Here is a 19,100-nt window from a genome sequence, read left to right as displayed (position 1 = left end):
CAAGACACAAATTTAGAGATGAGTTCAGTACTCCAATGAAGACATGTTTCACTTAAATGCAAACGTCATACATTTCTAAATGTCCAAATGAGAGACCTTCTGTCACCCATTAACTCAAGGACTGAAGCTTCATGTGTTTGCCTGTGTGTGTTCATCAAGTGGTGTAGTACTTTTCCAATGAATACTCAGTATAACGGTGCCCACAATTCCAAGTGTGACAGCTGTGGGATGTTTAGACGAAGTATCAGTCCTCATTGTGTGTGTTGTGTGCTCAGGAGTGGAACTTCAAACCAATGCTGATGAAGTGTGGGGTGTGAGCACGCAGGCAATCATGCAAACTCTTAATGTTATCAAAGCAGTTCAGGGCAAATGTGAGAGGAGTTGATATAGATCTCGCTCGTGACTTTGAGCTACGAGAAACTTCTTTTATAGCTTCATTTGCTCTTGTACCAGTGAATTATTTCATGAAGACGTTTTTTTTCCCTCTGCATCCATCAGTGAATTGAAAGATACTGATTTAAACAGAAAATGACCACCGATCTGGTAAGTACAACTTGTTTAAATAGATGTAAATAGAGTTACGTATTCATACATGAGTATTTGAAATGGTTATTTCTGAATTTGACATGCTGGACGATCTCATTTTTTACAGTTGTGAGAGTTTTACTGATGCTCTGAACTCTTCTTTCAAAGAGAATAAATGTAGCCACAGTTTGAAAACGTTATTCTCACTATCACTAAAACTTTCTCTGACAGTATCTGGACTCAAGTCGTTGTTTCATTCATGATGATGGAGAGTGGAAGCATGGCCAGGAAGATGTGAAGCCCCAGTATGTTCACCATATGGCACCAACACCTCCACCTGAGTTTAGCCACTCTGTCCCCCCCAAAAAAGGTAGCTGAGTCTCTTTTTCATTATAGTGGCAAAAAATGTATCTTTATCTCAGAGATTTGATGGTTTTACTAATTATGATCATGCATTTAAATGTTACTCAGCATTTATTATTTAATGCCATCTAAAGAACATCTCTTTTTCCGAAAGTTGGACAAAATTTGTCAGATTTGTATCTTAACATTAACCCATAGAACTTTTTATGTAAGTGATATATTTGTAACAGATAATTACTCTTCTACTCGGGTTAACTAGGTGCAAGTTGTTTTACTGAGGACATCCATTATTCTGTTATGACTAAAATATCAGTGTTATAACCTGTTTTTAGTCTCCCTGTGAGTGTTTGTAAGTAGTATAAGTCAAAAAGTACTAAAAGGAAGAAATTACTTTTGACAGATCCAGAGTTTTTTTTATTAGGTTTTTAAAAAAACAGGTGTTAACCTTGTGAGACAGGGTTTTGACATATCTGTTAACAACTCTGCTAAAAATTAATTTTATTGCTTGAAAGTGTTATTGTGTAGTTTTTTGAAGTCTGTATTTTGTTCCATTTTTACTGTGGGAAATGGAGTGGCCTTAGCTGAGGTTTGGTTCTCTGAGTTCTCTTTCTTCAGTTTATTTAAAGAAGAAAAATCAGTTTGGTTTTAATGCAACTGTCTTTTGTCATGAGCTTGTATTTATATGATCATTTCAGATGAAGAATTTCTTTTTCTACAAAATAAAATAAATAAATAAAATTGTGGGGAATTTAAAAAAAGTTGCAAGACGGTTCATATATGAGATATGTGTCTGTGACAAATGGGAAATCTTAGCGTAAAGGATTTTACAGTCAGTGTGTGTTGTGTTTTGTCAGATGCAAATCAGAGGTGCGCTTCGTTCACTGTGGCTGCTGTGCTCTCTCTAATGCTCCTGCTCCTGGTGACTGGAATCCTCCTCGGTTATTACTGTGAGTGCAGGATTAATCTCTGCTGTTCAGTGTAATGCAACACCTTTACCTTGCACACACACACACACACACGCACACAACTTTGCACAGCGAAGACACTTCATTGACTTCTATTAATGTGGAAATTAGACATTGAACCTTAACCATAACTAGTTAATGCCTCACACTAACCTTAACCAGTTCCTCAGAAATTAGGTTCTGCCCCTTTAGGACCAGGTTTTGGTCAACTGGTCCTGACAAGGTCAGTGTTTATACCAGAAAATGCCCCACAGAGGTAACAAATACAAGAACACACACACATATCAGTGCATTATTGTACATTATTCTCCTGTGTTCTATCTTACCTCCCAGTTTCCTCCTCCTGTGTGCACGGGAGGCAGTGTGGTGATGGGAGCTGTGTGTGGGAATCCCAGTGGTGTGATGGAGTGATGGACTGTCCAGCAGGCCAGGATGAAGCTCACTGTGGTAAATTGCCTCAATCAGAGCAGAAGTGCAGGATGAAATCCACCTGAAAATCCTTCACATGCCATTATATTTATAAAACACAGTAAAACAAACAAAAAATGTTTTTTGTGGATCATAAATACATCAAGGCTCTGTATTTTTTTTCCACACTCTGCTGTTCATGATTATATTCTGTAGAGTGACATAATCCTGAAGGGTCACCATTGGTGTTGGTATAATGTCAGTAGTGCTGATAATAAGTGTTAAAAAGTGACTTGACTCTTAACCTCCACACCTACTTTCCACTTGTCACAAAATGACGAGTCACTGTTTGTGTTTGCCGTGTGTTTGCGCTCAGTGAGGCTGCGCGGCTCCAGTTTCCTCCTGCAGATGTACTCAGCTGAAACTAAAAGCTGGAAGAGTGTTTGCTCTCATGGCTGGACCGAGCAGCAGGGCAGAGCAAGCTGCCGCACCTTTGGATACAGCAGGTAAAGTGTTCACGTGGTTCACTGGATCCTGAAACAGTCACTGCCATGTGAACCGTCTAATTGAGGTGGTACTTGATGATTGTGTGGTTTGACAGGGACACATACTTTAAATCAGGCCAACAGAGGACGGACACTGATGACGGATTCTTAATCGTGAAATCTGGTTCTAACCCCGATGCATTCATTCTCCATCAGCTTGTTCCCAGGTGAGCAACCTAGTAATAATAAATAAGTAACATTAAGGACTAATACTGGATCCATTTAAAGCTAATTTGTCCTTTTTTTTCATTTGCAGCAAATTTTGTCCCAACAACAGTGTGGTGACGTTGCGTTGCACTGGTATGTTAACCTATATTTAGTTTTTAATATTCTGATTTTTAACCTTTCTTGTTGCAGAGGTACGGTAACATTTGCCTTTTGTTTTCAGTCAAAGTTGATGCAGTTTTGTTTGTTCTTAAATACTTTCCATGGTGCTTCAACTATGTAATTCTCCCATCATTATTATATTGCAAATAGTTCAGAAAAAGCTCCACCAACATGACAATTCTGTATTTATTCAAAGTTTGACTGTGATTATTCAATTACAACCCTTATTTTTTACACAAGCATGTAAAATCACAGTTGCATTGAAAAGGCCCCTCAGTAACAACAGTTTTATCCTCAGACTGTGGGAGTGGGGTGAATTCCAGCACCGCCTCTCGGGGCCAGCAGGCCTCCCTCGGGTCGTGGCCCTGGCAGGTCAGTCTGCAGGTCTCTGGCTCTCATCGCTGTGGAGGAGCCATCATCTCCCCCTACTGGATAGTGACTGCAGCACACTGTATGGCCAGGTGAGGTCTGACCACACTTATTCTCGACGCAGTGGTTGTTGGTCTGATCCAGCCTGAGTCTTTTATCTGGTGTTTCTTTACCGATCAGGAACTCTAATCCTGGAGACTGGGCAGTGTATGCTGGGATAGTGGATCCGTTAGGCTCACTGTTCAACCCTGCCCACACTGTGAGTCACATTATTGCCCATGAGGGCTTCAACCGCCTCACTCGCACAAATGACATCGCTCTGATGAGGCTCACCAAAGCTCTTGACCTCACAGGTGCTTTTCCATACTTTTACCAAATAAATTATAATGGCCGACACTTGACCAGGGCTCATCCTGGATAATAATGAATTGTGGTTTGTTTAATAAAGATAACGTAGTCTGCTGTCATTTTACCTGTAGTACACCTAAAATGAATACTAATACTACTAATAAACTTTATTTATATTGTACCTTTCAAAACAAAATGCTTTTCAAAGTAAAAATAAGTGTTGTAATTTTTGTGCAAATTTTCCCACTGTATTGGTATAAAACTGTGAAATTCATCAGTGTAACAATCCTGTGCCTCTATACATTTTGAATATCCTCTCTTATATTTTATATTCCTCTTTTGATCTCTTATTTAATTGCATATTCTATTTAAATATCTTATTCTATCCATAAGTTTTTCATTCAGTTATTTCAGTAAAAGTGTTAAAGATGAAATGACATTATTTAAGCAACCAGTAAGAAGAAAGACAAGAATAAGGCAATAAAAACTTTAAAAAGTTTTAAAAATGAAAAAGGTTCAACGTGAATTTAGTCACCAAGCCCCAAGAGAGCACACTTTAACAAATGTATGTTTAAACGATGGCCCTGATTCTGTAGTTGATAAATGTATACTACATGCTCTGTATGAATACCAGAGCCTGGCTTTTAACAGCAGCCATCTTGTTTTCTTTGTAAGGCTCCAGAAACATCGGCGCTGTCTGCCTCCCAGATGTTGGTCTAAACTTCACCGTTCCTCAGAAAGGCTGGATAACACCATTTGTTCGCACAGCAAATGGAGGTGAAACAACAAAACTGACTTGGATGGAAATGCGTGGTGTTATAGTACTACCACTGGAGGGCACTAAAGTTTGTAATGTTGCTTTTATTGGCCTTTAAAGGAGGAAGCTAAGTATCTATATGTAAGTGAATAATCACTTATGAAATGAAATCTGTTTGGTTTTCATAGCCCTAGAATAAGACTTTTATATGAACTGGGCCTGCTATCACATTTTTTTTGGCAGTCAGTAAGTTTGTTACTATTAAGTATAACTTTAAATGAATGTCAAGATGAAAGAAGGTCCAGGTTTATTATGATAATAATAATAATAATAATAATAATTATAATAATAGTTAATGATATAATGTGGTATTTCTGTCTGTTGTGTCTCTTTGCCAGACGCTGCCTCTGCACACCTGATGGAGGCTGAGGTCTCTCTCATAGATGATGCAGAGTGCAACAGTTTCTCAGCTTACAATGGCAAGATATCACGGGACATGTTCTGTGCCAGAGAGATGGAGGCAGGGACAAACGCATGCCAAGTAAGAAAAACGAAATATTTGTATATTTGTGTATAAACCACAGCAGCACAAATCAGGTCCTTTTTTTCTAACTGTGAAAAGACATTATACACACTCGCATATTGTCACATGACGTGAAGTGTCGGTTCGTTGGTTCGGCCTTCGGGGCTGATTTGATTCAGTATTAACTGCAAACGCATTCCTTGAATACTGAATGAAGGGATTAACGGAACAATATTATATTAAAAGAAATTGGTACATGCATAAGTAGTAACAGTGTCTTTCTGACAACTTGTTTTCTGGTATAACGCAGGTTTTCCTGCTCAACCAGATCAGTGGGATTAAAACTGTTCATGTTTGTGAAAAGATTCAAGGCATTTTCATGCTCTTACGTAACGTGCTTTGGGGCGTATTTAAACAAAACCTGTACTGTGTCCTCGACATAGTTTAAATAATCCCTTCCACGTTGTAACTAACAATGAAGTTGGGGCACGGGGAAACTCTCCAATGACGCCACGTCCTTTGAAACTGAATGACTGACAAATAAACCAAAGAAGACAATTGTAAAAGCCTTTGACATGAATTTAAAAGTATAGTGTATAAAATTCATTTATCGATGAAGTTGCATGTTGCAGCTCACCACATCCTTCCCTTCCAAGTATTTTGCGGAATATATGCAGCCTCAAAAGATTAGTTTGTCATTTGTGGGCTATTGTAGAAACATGGTGGTCAACAATGGCAGTCTCTATAGAGCTCACCCAGCTCATGATAAAACTGTAAAAAGCCTATTCTTGGATAGTGAAAAGCAACAATTCATTAATTTATTTTCTGCCAAATGAAAATAATTTCATCAAAAAATGTCCAAAATGAACCTTTTCATTTCTACACGTGCTGAACTCATTTGTAGACTGACAGTGGCGGCCCTCTGGTGTCCCTGAAAGACGGCCTGTGGTGGCTGGAAGGGGACATTATTTGGGGGGAACACTGTGCTGAGAAGAGCAAACCAGGTGTTTTTGGAAACGTCACTTATTTCCTGGACTGGATCCACCTGCAGATGAAGGTATGTTGAAGCATTTACAGCAGATATTTTACAGAGCAATGATGAATTTCAAATTCAGTTTTAATGATTTAATAAATGATTAATTGTTTCAACCCTAATCAACTCAAAGCACGTTCTTGATACAAGTTAGGATTATTATTAGGATATTTTTAATATCAAGTCAAAAGTGTGATCCAAATGCAGACATTATGTTTAACTGGTCTTTAACCTTTTGTTGAAAACTGGCTGTTGTTTACATGATGACATTCTATGAGCTACTCTTCTCACTAGGATATTTCATTTTGTTGTCGTGAGACATGGAGACATTGATTACATGCAGTGAAATAGTTTTTTTTGTTTTTCTGTTAACAGATGCATCAAGATGAGTGATGACAAGGCCAGAGCCACTTCAAATGTTTGTTTACAATATTTTTAACAGTGCAGGCACATTTTTTTCCAGTGAAATATCTGTATCAACAATATAACTTATTCCCCATTGCTCTGCTCTCCATCTTCATAGTTTCATAGCGTTGATGAAGACTTTGGTTTTTTCAAATTAATGAGATTCTTCCCATGTTTTCATACTATATATTTTATTTTTTGTATCATATTTGTGAATTATAGGTCTTTCAGTCGTCTATAAAACAGCTGCAAAATGTCCCCGTCACTATTTCGTGGTGTATCAGTCAGTCAGTGGAGATACCGCACGTCAACACAAGATGTCACCCACAAACTACATCAAGCATCTAACACCATCATCTGGTCCGTTTTTATTTACAGCAGAAAATTTAATTTAGGCACAGGAAATACACTTTCAATATAAATAAGCAAACATTCAAAAATTCAAGTGTACCTTCACTTTCCAACTCTACGATTTGGTCGACAGTCGTGCGTTCATGGAGCTCAAATCACAGGATTCTCAGCTTAAAGGCACAGATAGTTTCAGAATGATTGTGCAGCACAGTCTGTGGTCTCACCATGTTCCATGAACCTGTATCACTGACTTCTACAATACTATCAAAGTGTTTCGAGTGTCAGGACACTATAAACATCATATTGCATAATACATGGAAAGCTAATTGGTTCACAGAAAACCAAGTAGTCTTTTTCAGTTTCAAAAAAAAAACATTTGGCTCCTAATTTTAGTGTTTGATTTTGTATAAAATGTGATGTATAAATATGCACCCTTGAACATCTAAAATGAGAAGATTCAGAACAATACAACCATATTCAAAGAAATTTAAATATAAACTTGTATGTATGCAGTATTAGTAAATAGTACATTACATTCATAACAAATTGCATGATAGATCTAGAAATATTGGTCTTTGACGTTCTATTACACTTTTGATTAACTTAAGAAAAAAGTGCAGAATAAGTCTGCTGTTCATAAAGCACTGAACAGAGACCTAAAGGCACTTCAGGCTGCACTGCAAACATGTGTAGTACTCCTTCCTGTGAACAGTGACTGACTGAGCAGCTTCATCCCATAACTTTAACAGACTCAGACATTATTTTGATTGGAGGTTAACTTAAACATACAAGACGGTAGTAGAAATAAACAGCTGTCGTTAGATCTTTAAAAGAAAAGGCTAAAAGAAAGATCTGTTGATAACACACTCTGCTGTAAAGGCACACTCAAAGGTCTCATCTTTGACTTGAGTAACACTGGAAAATGTTTTAAGCACTGCTAATCCACATTGATTATCTGTAAGGAACACATTTTACCTGTAGACATTCTTAAACTGCCCCGCATCATAAAGTGATTCATAGTTTTGTTCACCTTTCTGTTTGTGTCCGTGATCACCTTTGTGCTCTGCCAAGCCGGAACTTGACTTGAGTGCCCTCTAATACTTCACCCAGGTTTTTGGTGTGTCATTAGAAAGACCAATACTGTCAGCAGCCAGCCACAACATCACTAAACGCTGTCCCATAGCCACATGGCATTAAGATCTTTAACCTGCTCTTCCTCTATGCTCGATGTCTTTCTCCATGTCACATTGTCTACATATGACAAAAGCTGTCATGAACTATCCTTGAGAGTAAGAAGGAAGCAGGGAACTGTAATAATGACTACATTGACAGTTGTTGGTTTTTCAAGAAGTCCACTTTTCAGTGTTTTTAGGGTGGACTTTCCCTTTAAGAGGCAGTTGGTCTGTTAAGGCTACCTCTTGAGGCCAAAGCAGATGAGTGCAGTCTTGAGTCAGTCAGACGTTCAGAGCCATGTGCCACTGGTCCATGCAGGCTCAACCCCTTCTCCACTGCTGTGGAGGGGCTCTGATCTCTGTGTCCCTGCCCGTTCATCCCGTTCACCCCTCCAGTCCCTCTCAGTCATTTGATACGATGACGGACCAGTGATGACTCGTCCGTTATCTCTCCGAAGTGGTCTCTGCGGCGACAGGGAAGGACCAGCAGCAGCAACAGGACGATGAGGACCACACCGCAGATCGCCATCAAGGTGTAGGAGATGACCCACAGCAAAGGCTCCTTCAGCACGCCGCTGGAGCAGTCGGCCGCCACGTCAGATGCTGAGAAAGGTCCCGTTATCTCTGATAGAGCCACTCCACCTCTAACTGCAGGAAATGCAAGATGGGTGGAGGGAAGAGTTGTAGAAATATATAAACATAAGTCATGTGGATATTGTTTCAAAAGATAAAGAACAATCAACTGCAGATTTGAAATTGTATCGCTAAATGTGTATCCCACTTCCAAGCCAATCCAAATTGATTTCTGTAGCACATTTAAAAACAAATTGACCAAAGTGCTGTTCATAACCACATAAAACCGAAAAGATATGAAACAATGTAAAGTGAAAGCAATATAAAACATAGAAACAAGGTCACTAAAAAGTACAAAACACTACAACTTCCAGCTCTTATACATGGTCAGGGAACGCCAAGGAGAATAAGTGATTTCTTTTAGTCAAGATTTATAAACATCAGTTTAGATGACAGATTAAATATATGTTCTTCGCCAATTTAAGAACAGGTGATGTATAAATGTAAAGATGAGAAAATATGTTTGGAAGGATTTTGTTAAAATCAGTTGAGAGATTTTTTTATCACTTGATCATAAAAATATTGCTGATTACAGAAATTAAATATCAAGTGTTTTACTCAAAGGCAGCTTGTTCATAGTTGACAACCCTATGCCTGTGGCCATACGTAGATTATGATAGCAGATTAACATGTGTTTAAGACACAGAATCAAACTGCAGTTATTTGGACCACTGTGATAGGTCTATCACTTCTTTGTAATGGTCTTGTGTAATCCTGTACCTGCACAGGTGCTGAGTGCAAAGCCGACTCTGTGTTGGGCTCGATCAAACACCACATAGAAGCCTTCCATAACAGTAGCGCCGATAATCAGGCCATTAGTTGACGACGACAATCCAAAACGAAAGCAGTCGAGTGTGCCGTCCACCTCGGTGACCGGCTGGATGTACAGCTGTAAGATGATGACAAGTGAACAGAGATGAATGAGAACTGGTAATTGTTAAGAAAGGATGACTTGTCTTTGTGTTTATGTTCATCTATTGTGAGTACCTGAGGCAGAATGGTGATACGGAAGGACTGACTGGTGTTTGTGGCTCTCAGGTAGATGGAGAGCTTCGGGAAAAATGTCCAGGGGTTCTCTCCCTTCATCCAGCATGCAAGCTTTGAGCCATCCCAGAACCCTGAAGAAAAATCCTGGATCTGAATCCCAGAAAAAGGAAAGCAAGCAAGAGAGAGAGCGAGAAAGAGGTCAGTACAGCCCTGCAACAGGTTTTTGCTTTTATTTTCCAACAAATGTCATTTTTACTTGCAAGGATATGGATAAATTAATTGAAAATGCTGCTTTCATGTTCAAATTAACCTTGATCACTGTTTTGTATGCTGTAGTAAAAGGTGAAAAAATGTGTGAAATGGGGGGGGGGGGCCACACAAACACACTTTTCTACAGCAGAAAAAGTCCTGATCTTTTCTCTGAAAGCAACTACGTCCTTGAACAGTGAGTGTGCGCTATCCTCCTCTGCATCTCTTTGCTCTGACAACATGTTTCATCATTGTCTGTGGAGAGACATCAGCGTACCAGTGAGCTGCGTGTGATGGCTTCTACCACCGCATTGAAGACATTGACAGGAAGTCGCAGCAGTGTTGTCCCACTGTCAACTATAGCTTTATCCATGTTATACTGAAAGAAAGGGAGAAAGAGAGTGAAGTGCAGCAGGGGTTTTCTCAGCTCAATAGGCTCCTATAGAAGACCTTGAACAAACAAAACAATAGAAGTGAGGGAGTTTCTCAAAATGACAAACTGGCTAGCATTTCCTTCCAGAACTGCAGATTCTTTTTCAATTCTGTGCTGTTACTCGTATACAGTCAGCTCATCAATAATGCCTGTACGACTGCTTGGAATAATTTTAACAGTCTGAGGTAGGAAACATGAGAGGTTGAAATTTACCTCTCTGCAGTCAAGGTCCAGATTCTGGTCTCCAACCTCCAGCTTTAACACCTCCACTTGGTAGTACCACTCCTCTATTATAGGAGTGTACCACACTGACCCATGGTACAGAGTCGGCTCAGCGCCTCCCATAATCTGAGGAGGAAAAAAAGATCTCTTCAGTCATTTATGGGTCAGGTGTGACCACAGAAACACACTCACACAATCCATTTATTTTGGCTGAATATATAGTAAATACACACACAGCTATCTTATATCTTATCCATCTTTCTGTGTCAGTAGATCAATATGATGCATGGATGCAAAGCTTTGAGCCTTTCCATGTTCCAGTGTCAGATACTATCTTAGCTTCATTAGTGGCATTCAGAGTTGACAGTGCCTCCAGTGGAAAAACCACTCGGACAAGGAAGATACCAGCTCATGTCACTTAAATACGCCAAGCTGATCTGACTGATCTAATTGTTTATTTAGTCTGAGAGTAAGAGCGTCTCATCCACATGCCACTCAAAAACCAATCACTCAGGAGAAAGCATTCAGAGACTCCATTCACACCTGGTATTAACATGTGGATAGCACTGTTCTCATCTGGCATGAAAACGCTTCCTAGATGTGTCTCCTGTGAAGCATGTTAGGAGCTGGCTGCACTACCCTTAGTACAAATACAAGCTGACCTCATGACTGTTTGCACAAATAAAATGCTGTTTGTAAGAGAGAGAGAGAGAGAGAGAGAGAGAGAGAGAGAGAGGAAGAGAGAGCAAGAGAGAGCAAGAGAGAGAGCGAGAGAGAGCTCAAGTTAATCAATGCTCTACTCATGCTCAAATAAATTCAACCATTAACAAAAAAGAAATCATATAGCAATCAGAGTTAATATTGTGGAGGTGGTGGCAAATACATTCATGTGTGATCGCCTCTTAGTTTTAATACTAAACTACCACTGGCCACATGACCGCCAGTATCTGAGGAGGTGATCTCTAATCCCTCTAATCTGTACTGAGGATAAACTGCATTCATGCAGTTCAGGAATGTGGACAAATGCCACCTCTGAATGTGGTTTCTGTGTGAAAAATTTGTTTGTTTTTTTTAAATCTGAACTTCTATTATGACCAATCGTCATCAACTCATTGGCAGAGGTAATAAAAAATTAGTTTAGTTCAAAATACATCTTCCTTGCCTTTGAGGGAACAGTACGACCAATACAGTTGACGCATTAATCTGATCAAACTACTCACAAAACTGCCGCCTGCAGGGTCTTCTGTGCTGCTGGCTGACAGTCCAGCGCCGCACATCTGGAGGGAGAAGATGTCTGGAATTCCCAGCTGTTGCACCACAGAGTTGAAGAAGGGCTCCACAGTTGAGTCGGGCTGATTGAGAGAGGAGAGAATACAGTATGTAGTGTTTAACTTGTGTTATTCAATTTGGGCTTTGAACATTTTCCATTACACGTTTGTGTGATTACTTTTTCCACATTACAAATGTATTTAAAAAATGTTTCTGCCAGACTGTATTTTACAAAAACTTTCTAACTAAAAAAACATCCATCACAAAGAGCCAGATGTGAATTTTTTGGAAACATGGAATAGCTTTTACCAGTAACATTAATTACAGTAGTGTTCCATTCCAGGTTTAAGAGAGCCAGGGTCATGCTATTGTTTAAGTGTAACAGTAGGTCACACTGTAAACCGGACAGTTTAACCTGTAGAAGCTGATTTCTTTCTGGGAAAATGTGTTGTTGTTAAAACTACACACATGCTTATCATATTCTCTAGATTTGTTCCAATCAAGTAAAACTAACATTACTAAAACAAATGTCATGGCGGCCTAAGTCTTTTGCACAGGGCTGTATGTAGAGTAGTAGGTGAGAAAAAGTGACCCTCGACTACAGGACAATCTCCTGTTTCTAAAAACAGGTTTTCACAACCAGAATAACAAAAATCCCTCAGACGAGTTAAACCTGAACATTCACGGGACACCCAGCAGCACAAAGTGGTCAGTGTGAGCATATCTGACCCTTTAATCACTGGCCTTTCATCCCAAAGGATGCTGTAGTCGGCACAGAATCCAAGGATGCATTGTACCAGTTTACACTGTCGTCACTCTTTATTTTTATTTTAACCAGGTAAAAAAACTCATTGAGATTTAAAACCTCTTTTTCAAGAGTGACCTGGCCAAGACGGCAGCACAAACACAGAATGTTACTGCAGATTAAGTGATAAACAGTACAGAAACACTGGGGGGCAAAAGCACCACACCCCCCTTTGCAGCAGAAAATAAATAATCAACATAGAACTTTTCTGTTGTCATGTGAAATGCCCATGACTACAAATAAGATCTTATTTGGAACAGATATTCAGGGTTGGAAAATAAAAGCAGGACAGTAGAAGGTTATGCAGTGCTGTTCCATTAACTATATACAATCTGACATTATCAAGGAAATTATATTCCCCTTCTGTAAACCATGAGTCACATGCTTTTTTTCTTACATTAAAAGCTGGATGCTGGATGTAGAAAATACATTTTCATGAATAAAATAATACTCACCATTAAGACCATGTTATAATTTGACATACAGACTGAATGAAGGGGAAAAGTGCTGTTCCACATTCAAATGTATTGTTTCTATTCTACATAATCAATCCCCTAGTCACAGTTATCTATTCATGTTTTCTGATTTGAGCAATCTCAGATTGAGGAAATTTGATATTGGGATTTTCTCTCTCACCCGTGCCAGCATGGGATAGGCGAGTCCCAAGATGCCTTGCCAGTTGACCTGAGGAAGGAAGAAGCCCTCAGATGACAGGATGGCAGCTATGTTGATGATCATGGACCCATTTGGGCCTTTGGGGATGGAGACACGGTCAAGGCTCAGTTCACCTTCCCAGTTGCCCTGGGTGTACCTGACAGCCACAGTCCGACCAACTGACTGGTATGTGCTTGAGCTAAACGCAGACAGAGAAGCCAAGAAGTGGGAACAGTTTACAAAGGCTTGTGGTGAATTGATGAAGTTCCATTGAACTACATCAAATTAATACTAGTAGTAAGTGAAAACTCTGAAAAGGACACAGGTAAGCCTTCCAGGATTGTATAAATTACTGGTTAGAATAGGGATAATGGGAAAATCCAATCTCTGATCAAATTCCCGGATAAATTCTGTTTATGTTACAACATATCATGGGTGATGGAGAGCAGATGAGGAAGACACTTCAACTATCATATTTTCAAGAGTTTGTGTAGAAGAGCTGGAGCCACTCACAGTGCAGTGTTGAAGTAGTGAGTAATGAAGGGGTGTGGAGCTGCAGCCACAGCAAAGTTGCTGCTGCCCGTGTCCACCAGGATGTTGAGCTGGAAAGAAAAAGAGGAAATGTTTGCTTTAACAACCACAACTGTTATCTATTGCAACCACACCCAGATTTTCAGAGCTTCGAAGTCACAATGTAAAAAGAATATATAACCTTAAGGTGAAGCTTGTGGGTTATTTTGATGAGCAGACTTTCATGTTTTAAAACAATTACAACTTTTTTTTTTTATTATAAAAATATTTGAGTCAAACTCAGAGCATAACTGCACATGAGCAGGAATGTCATACTGAATATCTTTATTGAAACAAACAACCGTAAACAGCTTTGTAAATGAACACCTCCCGTTATAATTACTCTCTAATGTGTGATTTATAAGTCAAACACGATTGCCTCTGGCTTTGGACACAACTGGTATGTGTCATGTGCACAGTGGGCACCAGCTCACAACAGTTGAGATCATTTTGTCTTCCAGGCATCGAGTCAGCGACTAGGATTTAATGAGCCTGCAGATTTCTGTCACCCCCACAACCGAGCAGTAGCCACACTGGCACTCACGAGCAGGCACTCGTCGCCACGATGAGGTCATAAACCATGACTCCATGCAGCCTCTTGACGACTCAACATCAAAGAGTTCTATACAGGGGTTTTTCAGTCACATCACATGACACAGTGCATGAAAATAGTTGGAAATAATTTATTATGCTCAGCTGCTCAGGAATCAATAGTTACTGCAACAATCAATCATCGTTTCTCTGTGGCTGTCTTTTACTTTGTTTCAGACCAGAACAGCAGGAAGTGTTTTTTCTTTAGTTTAAAACGAGTGTGGCGGACAAGGAAGTTATTTCAAACATCCACTTCCTTGAGCTTTGTCTCTTAAGCCCTAAAGCTAACCACACATAAACCATGACAAACTAAAGTCTGCTCATTTTTACGCTGCACTATTTCCTCAGAAACCCAAATGACCATAATTCCTTACAGCCATCAGCCCATTGTCATGCTTAGGTGTGCATAAAGTCATTACGAAGCAATTCTGTAATCATCAACCATGCGTTATTGATCGGTTAAGTCTTGTACAGGAAGCCACTGTTGGTCTGCCTGGAGGATGTGGGCTTATCAGTTCCTCCTCATTGGACTGGCACTGGTCCCATCACAGTGACCGTGCCTTCTAAAAACCCCTCCACCGCCTTGATGGCATTAGTCCAGTCACACAAGACCTGAGCTGACCAAACAGGCCATTTTAGAAAACACTGGGACCTTGTGGTGGAGGAGAGGGAGCATGGGGCATTTCTTATCCCCACGCTGCTGATCTGTTCTAGTCACACTATCCTCCTCCTGCTTGCCACCTGAGCCTCAGGCAAATCTCTTCCCCCACTGCTGTGCCAGCCTGCAGTTGAGCGCTCACTGTCTAATTGGCAGTGGCTCCGTGGCAGCAATGTGCATCTGCTACCTGTTTGTACCAATTAGCAGATGTGAGGCCTTCCAACCGACACCTCAGCCTCTCTGTGCCACATGCTAACAGATGTGGCAATTAGTGGCTCATTTGAATATTGCCTCATTTAACACCGTGGCCCTGTAATCACATTATCATTTAGTTGGAATAATACAGGCAGTATCACTTAATAGCACCGAGTTACAGGTCATTTTGCCAACACTGACTGTTTTTCTCCATCTACCGCAAATTAAACTATTCCCGGGAAGCTATAAAAGTGGTGTGTCGCTCTACAACTCATATTTTCACTTACAATTCTGTCACAGCAGAGACAATTTTAGGGCTGCAACTAACTAACTAACTAACTGATTTTCTCGATTACTCGAGACCATGTTTGGTCCATAAAATGTAAGAAAATGTCGATCAGTGTTTCCCAAACCTCCACATGATGATGTTCTTCAATGTCTTGTTTTGTCCACAAACCAAAATGACTCTGTTTGAATGATTTCTTTTTTGAATGGAGCAAAGAAACCAGTAAATATTCACATTTAGAGAGCTAAACAATCAGGGAAATTTGTTTCAATACTGAAAAAAACAAACAGTTGAGACAGTCACCTGACACCAATCCCAAATAGCCCACAGCTGTTTTTAAAACAAACCTGTTCATAATGACACTGATAACAGTTACAACTGCTCTCCAAATAAATGAATTGGTTCCAACTGGTTACCTGCCAGGTAATGTGTGTGCTAGACTAGTTCACTAGCTTAGTGGGACAATTCAGGGGCCTGAGTCATTGGTCACGTCATTATCTGCACCTGTACTTCCCCTGCTATGACATGTTAAATCACCTGCTGTAAAAAAGTGAGAAATCAACAGATGCAGCTCTGTTGGAGGCCAAAGTTTCCTCATAAAAAGGTTAACACACGGTTGTACACACACTAACAGATATAAAAACAGTAAAAGCTTAATGGAGCCAATATAGGTAATGAATAGGGATGTAACAATTCTGAAAATGTCACAAATGTCTATTTAAATATAGGATTGTTTCAATTGTCACACACTAGACTTTATTTATTTATTTTTAAATGATTGTCTTCTGCTACCACTTCCGCTAATATAGTGATGGCAGATTTTAGTGGGACATTTTTTGTTTCCCACTGAAAAATACAAATACAAACTGTGAATTTGCACAATCATTAAACATTTTGTTATAAAGAAAAAATATTTGGGTTACTTTCTGTAATAGACTCGTTTAAATATTGTAATGACTTAAATTCCTTATTTCTTAATCATGAAAGAGATTATAATGTCATGATCTGCCTCCATTCATCTGTCTGCTAAAATGTACCTCTGCCATGGAGATTAACTGATGGATGGATGTGGATCATACATTGATGTGATGTGAAATGACTAGGGATGGTTGTGGTTTTAGGAAGAAATGATTAGATTATTGTGGTGATCTGTGTGGTAATACAGTTGCTCTGTGAAATAGGGCTGTGGGAAACTGCTTATAGTTGTGAATAATTATGAACCACAGAGTCTAATGACTGAGTGCTACAAGATAGCACAACCACTTTCTCTTCACATAAGTTGAAAAGGGTCAATGGGAATACTTTGTTAATACATGTGAATCAATTGTAGTCTGAACAAACTTGAATTAAATGGAATTGTCTCTTGTGTGGTGTGCCATTACGACATCTCTGTGTAAGCACAACAAGGACTGGCTGTTAGGTTGTGAGACAATTGCACTTGGCAAATGCTGCCATATTATCCTCCAGGAGGTTAACACAAGGAAGTGACATGTCAGGCTGCACTGATAAATCTCAGTGAACCTGAAAACTGAGCTGTGCCACCAAAAGCCTTAAAAACACTAATCTTTTGAAGTTGAGAAGACCGAGAACAATGAGTCAATAATATACCAAAGAGATAATCTACTATTGGTTTGTTTGAGCTCCATTTTTAAATGCATCTACTTACAACAAAATGGCAGAGCACAGTCTTAAACCTACAACACCCAAAAGCATCATGAATTTTTAATAGTGACGGACCAATTCCCTCTTCCAGCTCTCCTGGGACCATTTAGTCCTCCTTAATCATTAATATGAACTTGTTAGACACTTTATGTAATGAGCAATATGAAATGATGACAACAAATTACATAGGCATATTTAAATGCAAACTAAGAGGAACACAGCTGAGCAGTAAATATGCCTGCATCCGGGCTACAGTAGTGGGGCAGCTCTTTGCTCCCAGGGAGCCTCATAATCCCTGTCAGCTGCCTGGTAAGAAACACTGGTCCTCACAGGCAACATCATATGAGTAAGTGCACGCGAGGTTGGGTGCAATAGACAGCATTTTTAAGTAACTCGCATGCAGCTTTATTGATTATCCAGATAAAGAAATTTGCTACAATCAAGTCACTGTGAAAGCTTTTGTGATAACATCTTGGGAAGTCCCATTCCTAGTCATGAAACAAACACAGCCAGCCAAGTGTTCCCTCATGCTCAGGCATCATTCACACTGAGACACCATCAGTGGATCACATGGTGCTTCACAGCAGCCACACAAGGTCTGCCATCAGTCAGTGAATGCAACACATGACCCTTTGCATATCTATTGACTAAGAAGCAGAGGAACACAAGGATAAACAGAGGTGCATATAAAGCCAGTTTGATGGAATTAAGTCAAATAAAATACATTGTGAACATCTGTAGAATAAAGATAAGAAAAAAGCAACACATACAGAGTGAAACTGATAAGAGTCTTACTAATTCATAAGTTCCAATGAATGCGGTTATAGTGTACGATCGATTAATAAGTTAGTCTTGACCAAATAAAGCAGAACATTGTGTAAAGGATCTGACATCTTTGAAGTTTTGTTTTGTCCACAAATCACTTATATTCATATGCTTTGTAATACAAGAGCAAAGGAACAAGAACATATTCACCTAAAGTAAATGAATTCAGAGAGGTTGTTGTTTCTTTTAAATTGTATTAACAACTCGCTCAGACCTATTAATCGATTATCAAAACAGTGCTCATTTTGGAACCGATGCGATTCGATTTATCATTGCAGCCATACACGTAAACACATGTATATTACCGTTTGTCCAGGAGTTCCAATGGACATTTCAATGTAGTAACCTCTTCCAGAATCTCCCAGCAGGTTGTTCTCCATGTCCAGAAAGTTGACAGTGCCAGTCGGATCAGAGGCAAGAGACAGGCCGTTTACTTCGGAGCTCGACGACGTCAACCGAGCAGGAGTCGCATCCAACGCCGACGACACATTCAACTTCCCCGTGTATATTTTCAGCGGTATGGTAAAGAGACACTTCGACACACCGAAGTAGAAGCTAAAAGCAAATGCCCACATTATGGCAGATGTAGAGTATGCCATGGTTGTTGTTTTGCTGTAATATGTGTGTATAAATTATGATAGCAGCAGAGAGGAGTGTCGTAAAACAAGACTGCAGCTTCTTCAAAGTTTCCAGCTCAAGTTTTCAGTTTAGCCATTATGAAAACGCCTGTACTAACGTGACCGCCATTATGGAAACACAACTGCCTCCCCGTTGCTACGAAGAATAAGGGGAACAAAAGAAGAAGTCGCTTAACATATTTAACATAGCAACATGTTGAAAACTGACTCTATCTCCACTGAAAACATGTTTGTCTGCTTCCATCCACTCCTCCTCCTACACCAAGCTAACCGAAATAGAGAACGGAATTTCCGGTCAACACCTTCAAAATAAAGGGCTCGTGAACAATTTT

At 39.7% G+C, this 19,100-nt stretch overlaps 2 protein-coding genes across 2 annotated transcripts; one reads left to right on the top strand and one right to left on the bottom strand.

Annotated features, from left to right (window-relative positions):
- Positions 1-355: 355 nt before the first annotated feature.
- Positions 356-6,796, top strand: LOC131462896 (transmembrane protease serine 2-like). The gene is made up of 13 exons (XM_058634459.1): positions 356-543; positions 757-895; positions 1,743-1,835; positions 2,187-2,300; positions 2,638-2,767; positions 2,863-2,973; positions 3,063-3,106; positions 3,432-3,594; positions 3,683-3,855; positions 4,526-4,627; positions 5,006-5,148; positions 6,035-6,187; positions 6,539-6,796. The coding sequence occupies exons 1-13, from the start codon at positions 529-531 to the stop codon at positions 6,554-6,556; spliced, it is 1,398 nt and encodes a 465-aa protein (XP_058490442.1). The 5' UTR covers positions 356-528; the 3' UTR covers positions 6,557-6,796.
- A 110-nt stretch (positions 6,797-6,906) lies between these two features.
- Positions 6,907-19,051, bottom strand: bace2 (beta-secretase 2). The gene is made up of 9 exons (XM_058634457.1): positions 18,436-19,051; positions 13,857-13,945; positions 13,326-13,542; positions 11,836-11,967; positions 10,607-10,741; positions 10,238-10,339; positions 9,712-9,861; positions 9,445-9,613; positions 6,907-8,739 (listed from the first exon to the last, which is right to left on the bottom strand). Exons 1-9 carry the CDS (start codon positions 18,727-18,729, stop codon positions 8,498-8,500), a joined length of 1,530 nt encoding a protein of 509 aa, XP_058490440.1. The 5' UTR covers positions 18,730-19,051; the 3' UTR covers positions 6,907-8,497.
- Positions 19,052-19,100: the final 49 nt, after the last annotated feature.

This window comes from Solea solea, chromosome 7 (assembly GCF_958295425.1).
Source record: "Solea solea chromosome 7, fSolSol10.1, whole genome shotgun sequence".
NCBI classification, from domain to species: Eukaryota; Metazoa; Chordata; class Actinopteri; order Pleuronectiformes; family Soleidae; genus Solea; species Solea solea.
Note: the sequence above shows the minus strand (reverse complement) of the source record. Positions and strands in the feature narration are given on the sequence as shown.

Bases quoted from the DNA above. Each gene is read 5' to 3' on its own strand.
- bace2 (XM_058634457.1), bottom strand. From the start codon at position 18,729: ATGGCATACTCTACATCTGCCATAATGTGGGCATTTGCTTTTAGCTTC. The intron at 10,742-11,835 runs GTGAGTAGTTTG...TTTCCTCCTCAG, and splicing joins ACCCTGCAGGCGGCAGTTTT to ATTATGGGAGGCGCTGAGCC. The intron at 9,614-9,711 runs GTACTCACAATA...ATCATCTTACAG, and splicing joins GTATCACCATTCTGCCTCAG to CTGTACATCCAGCCGGTCAC.
- LOC131462896 (XM_058634459.1), top strand. The intron at 2,974-3,062 runs GTGAGCAACCTA...TTTCATTTGCAG, and splicing joins CTCCATCAGCTTGTTCCCAG to CAAATTTTGTCCCAACAACA. The intron at 3,107-3,431 runs GTATGTTAACCT...TTTTATCCTCAG, and splicing joins GGTGACGTTGCGTTGCACTG to ACTGTGGGAGTGGGGTGAAT.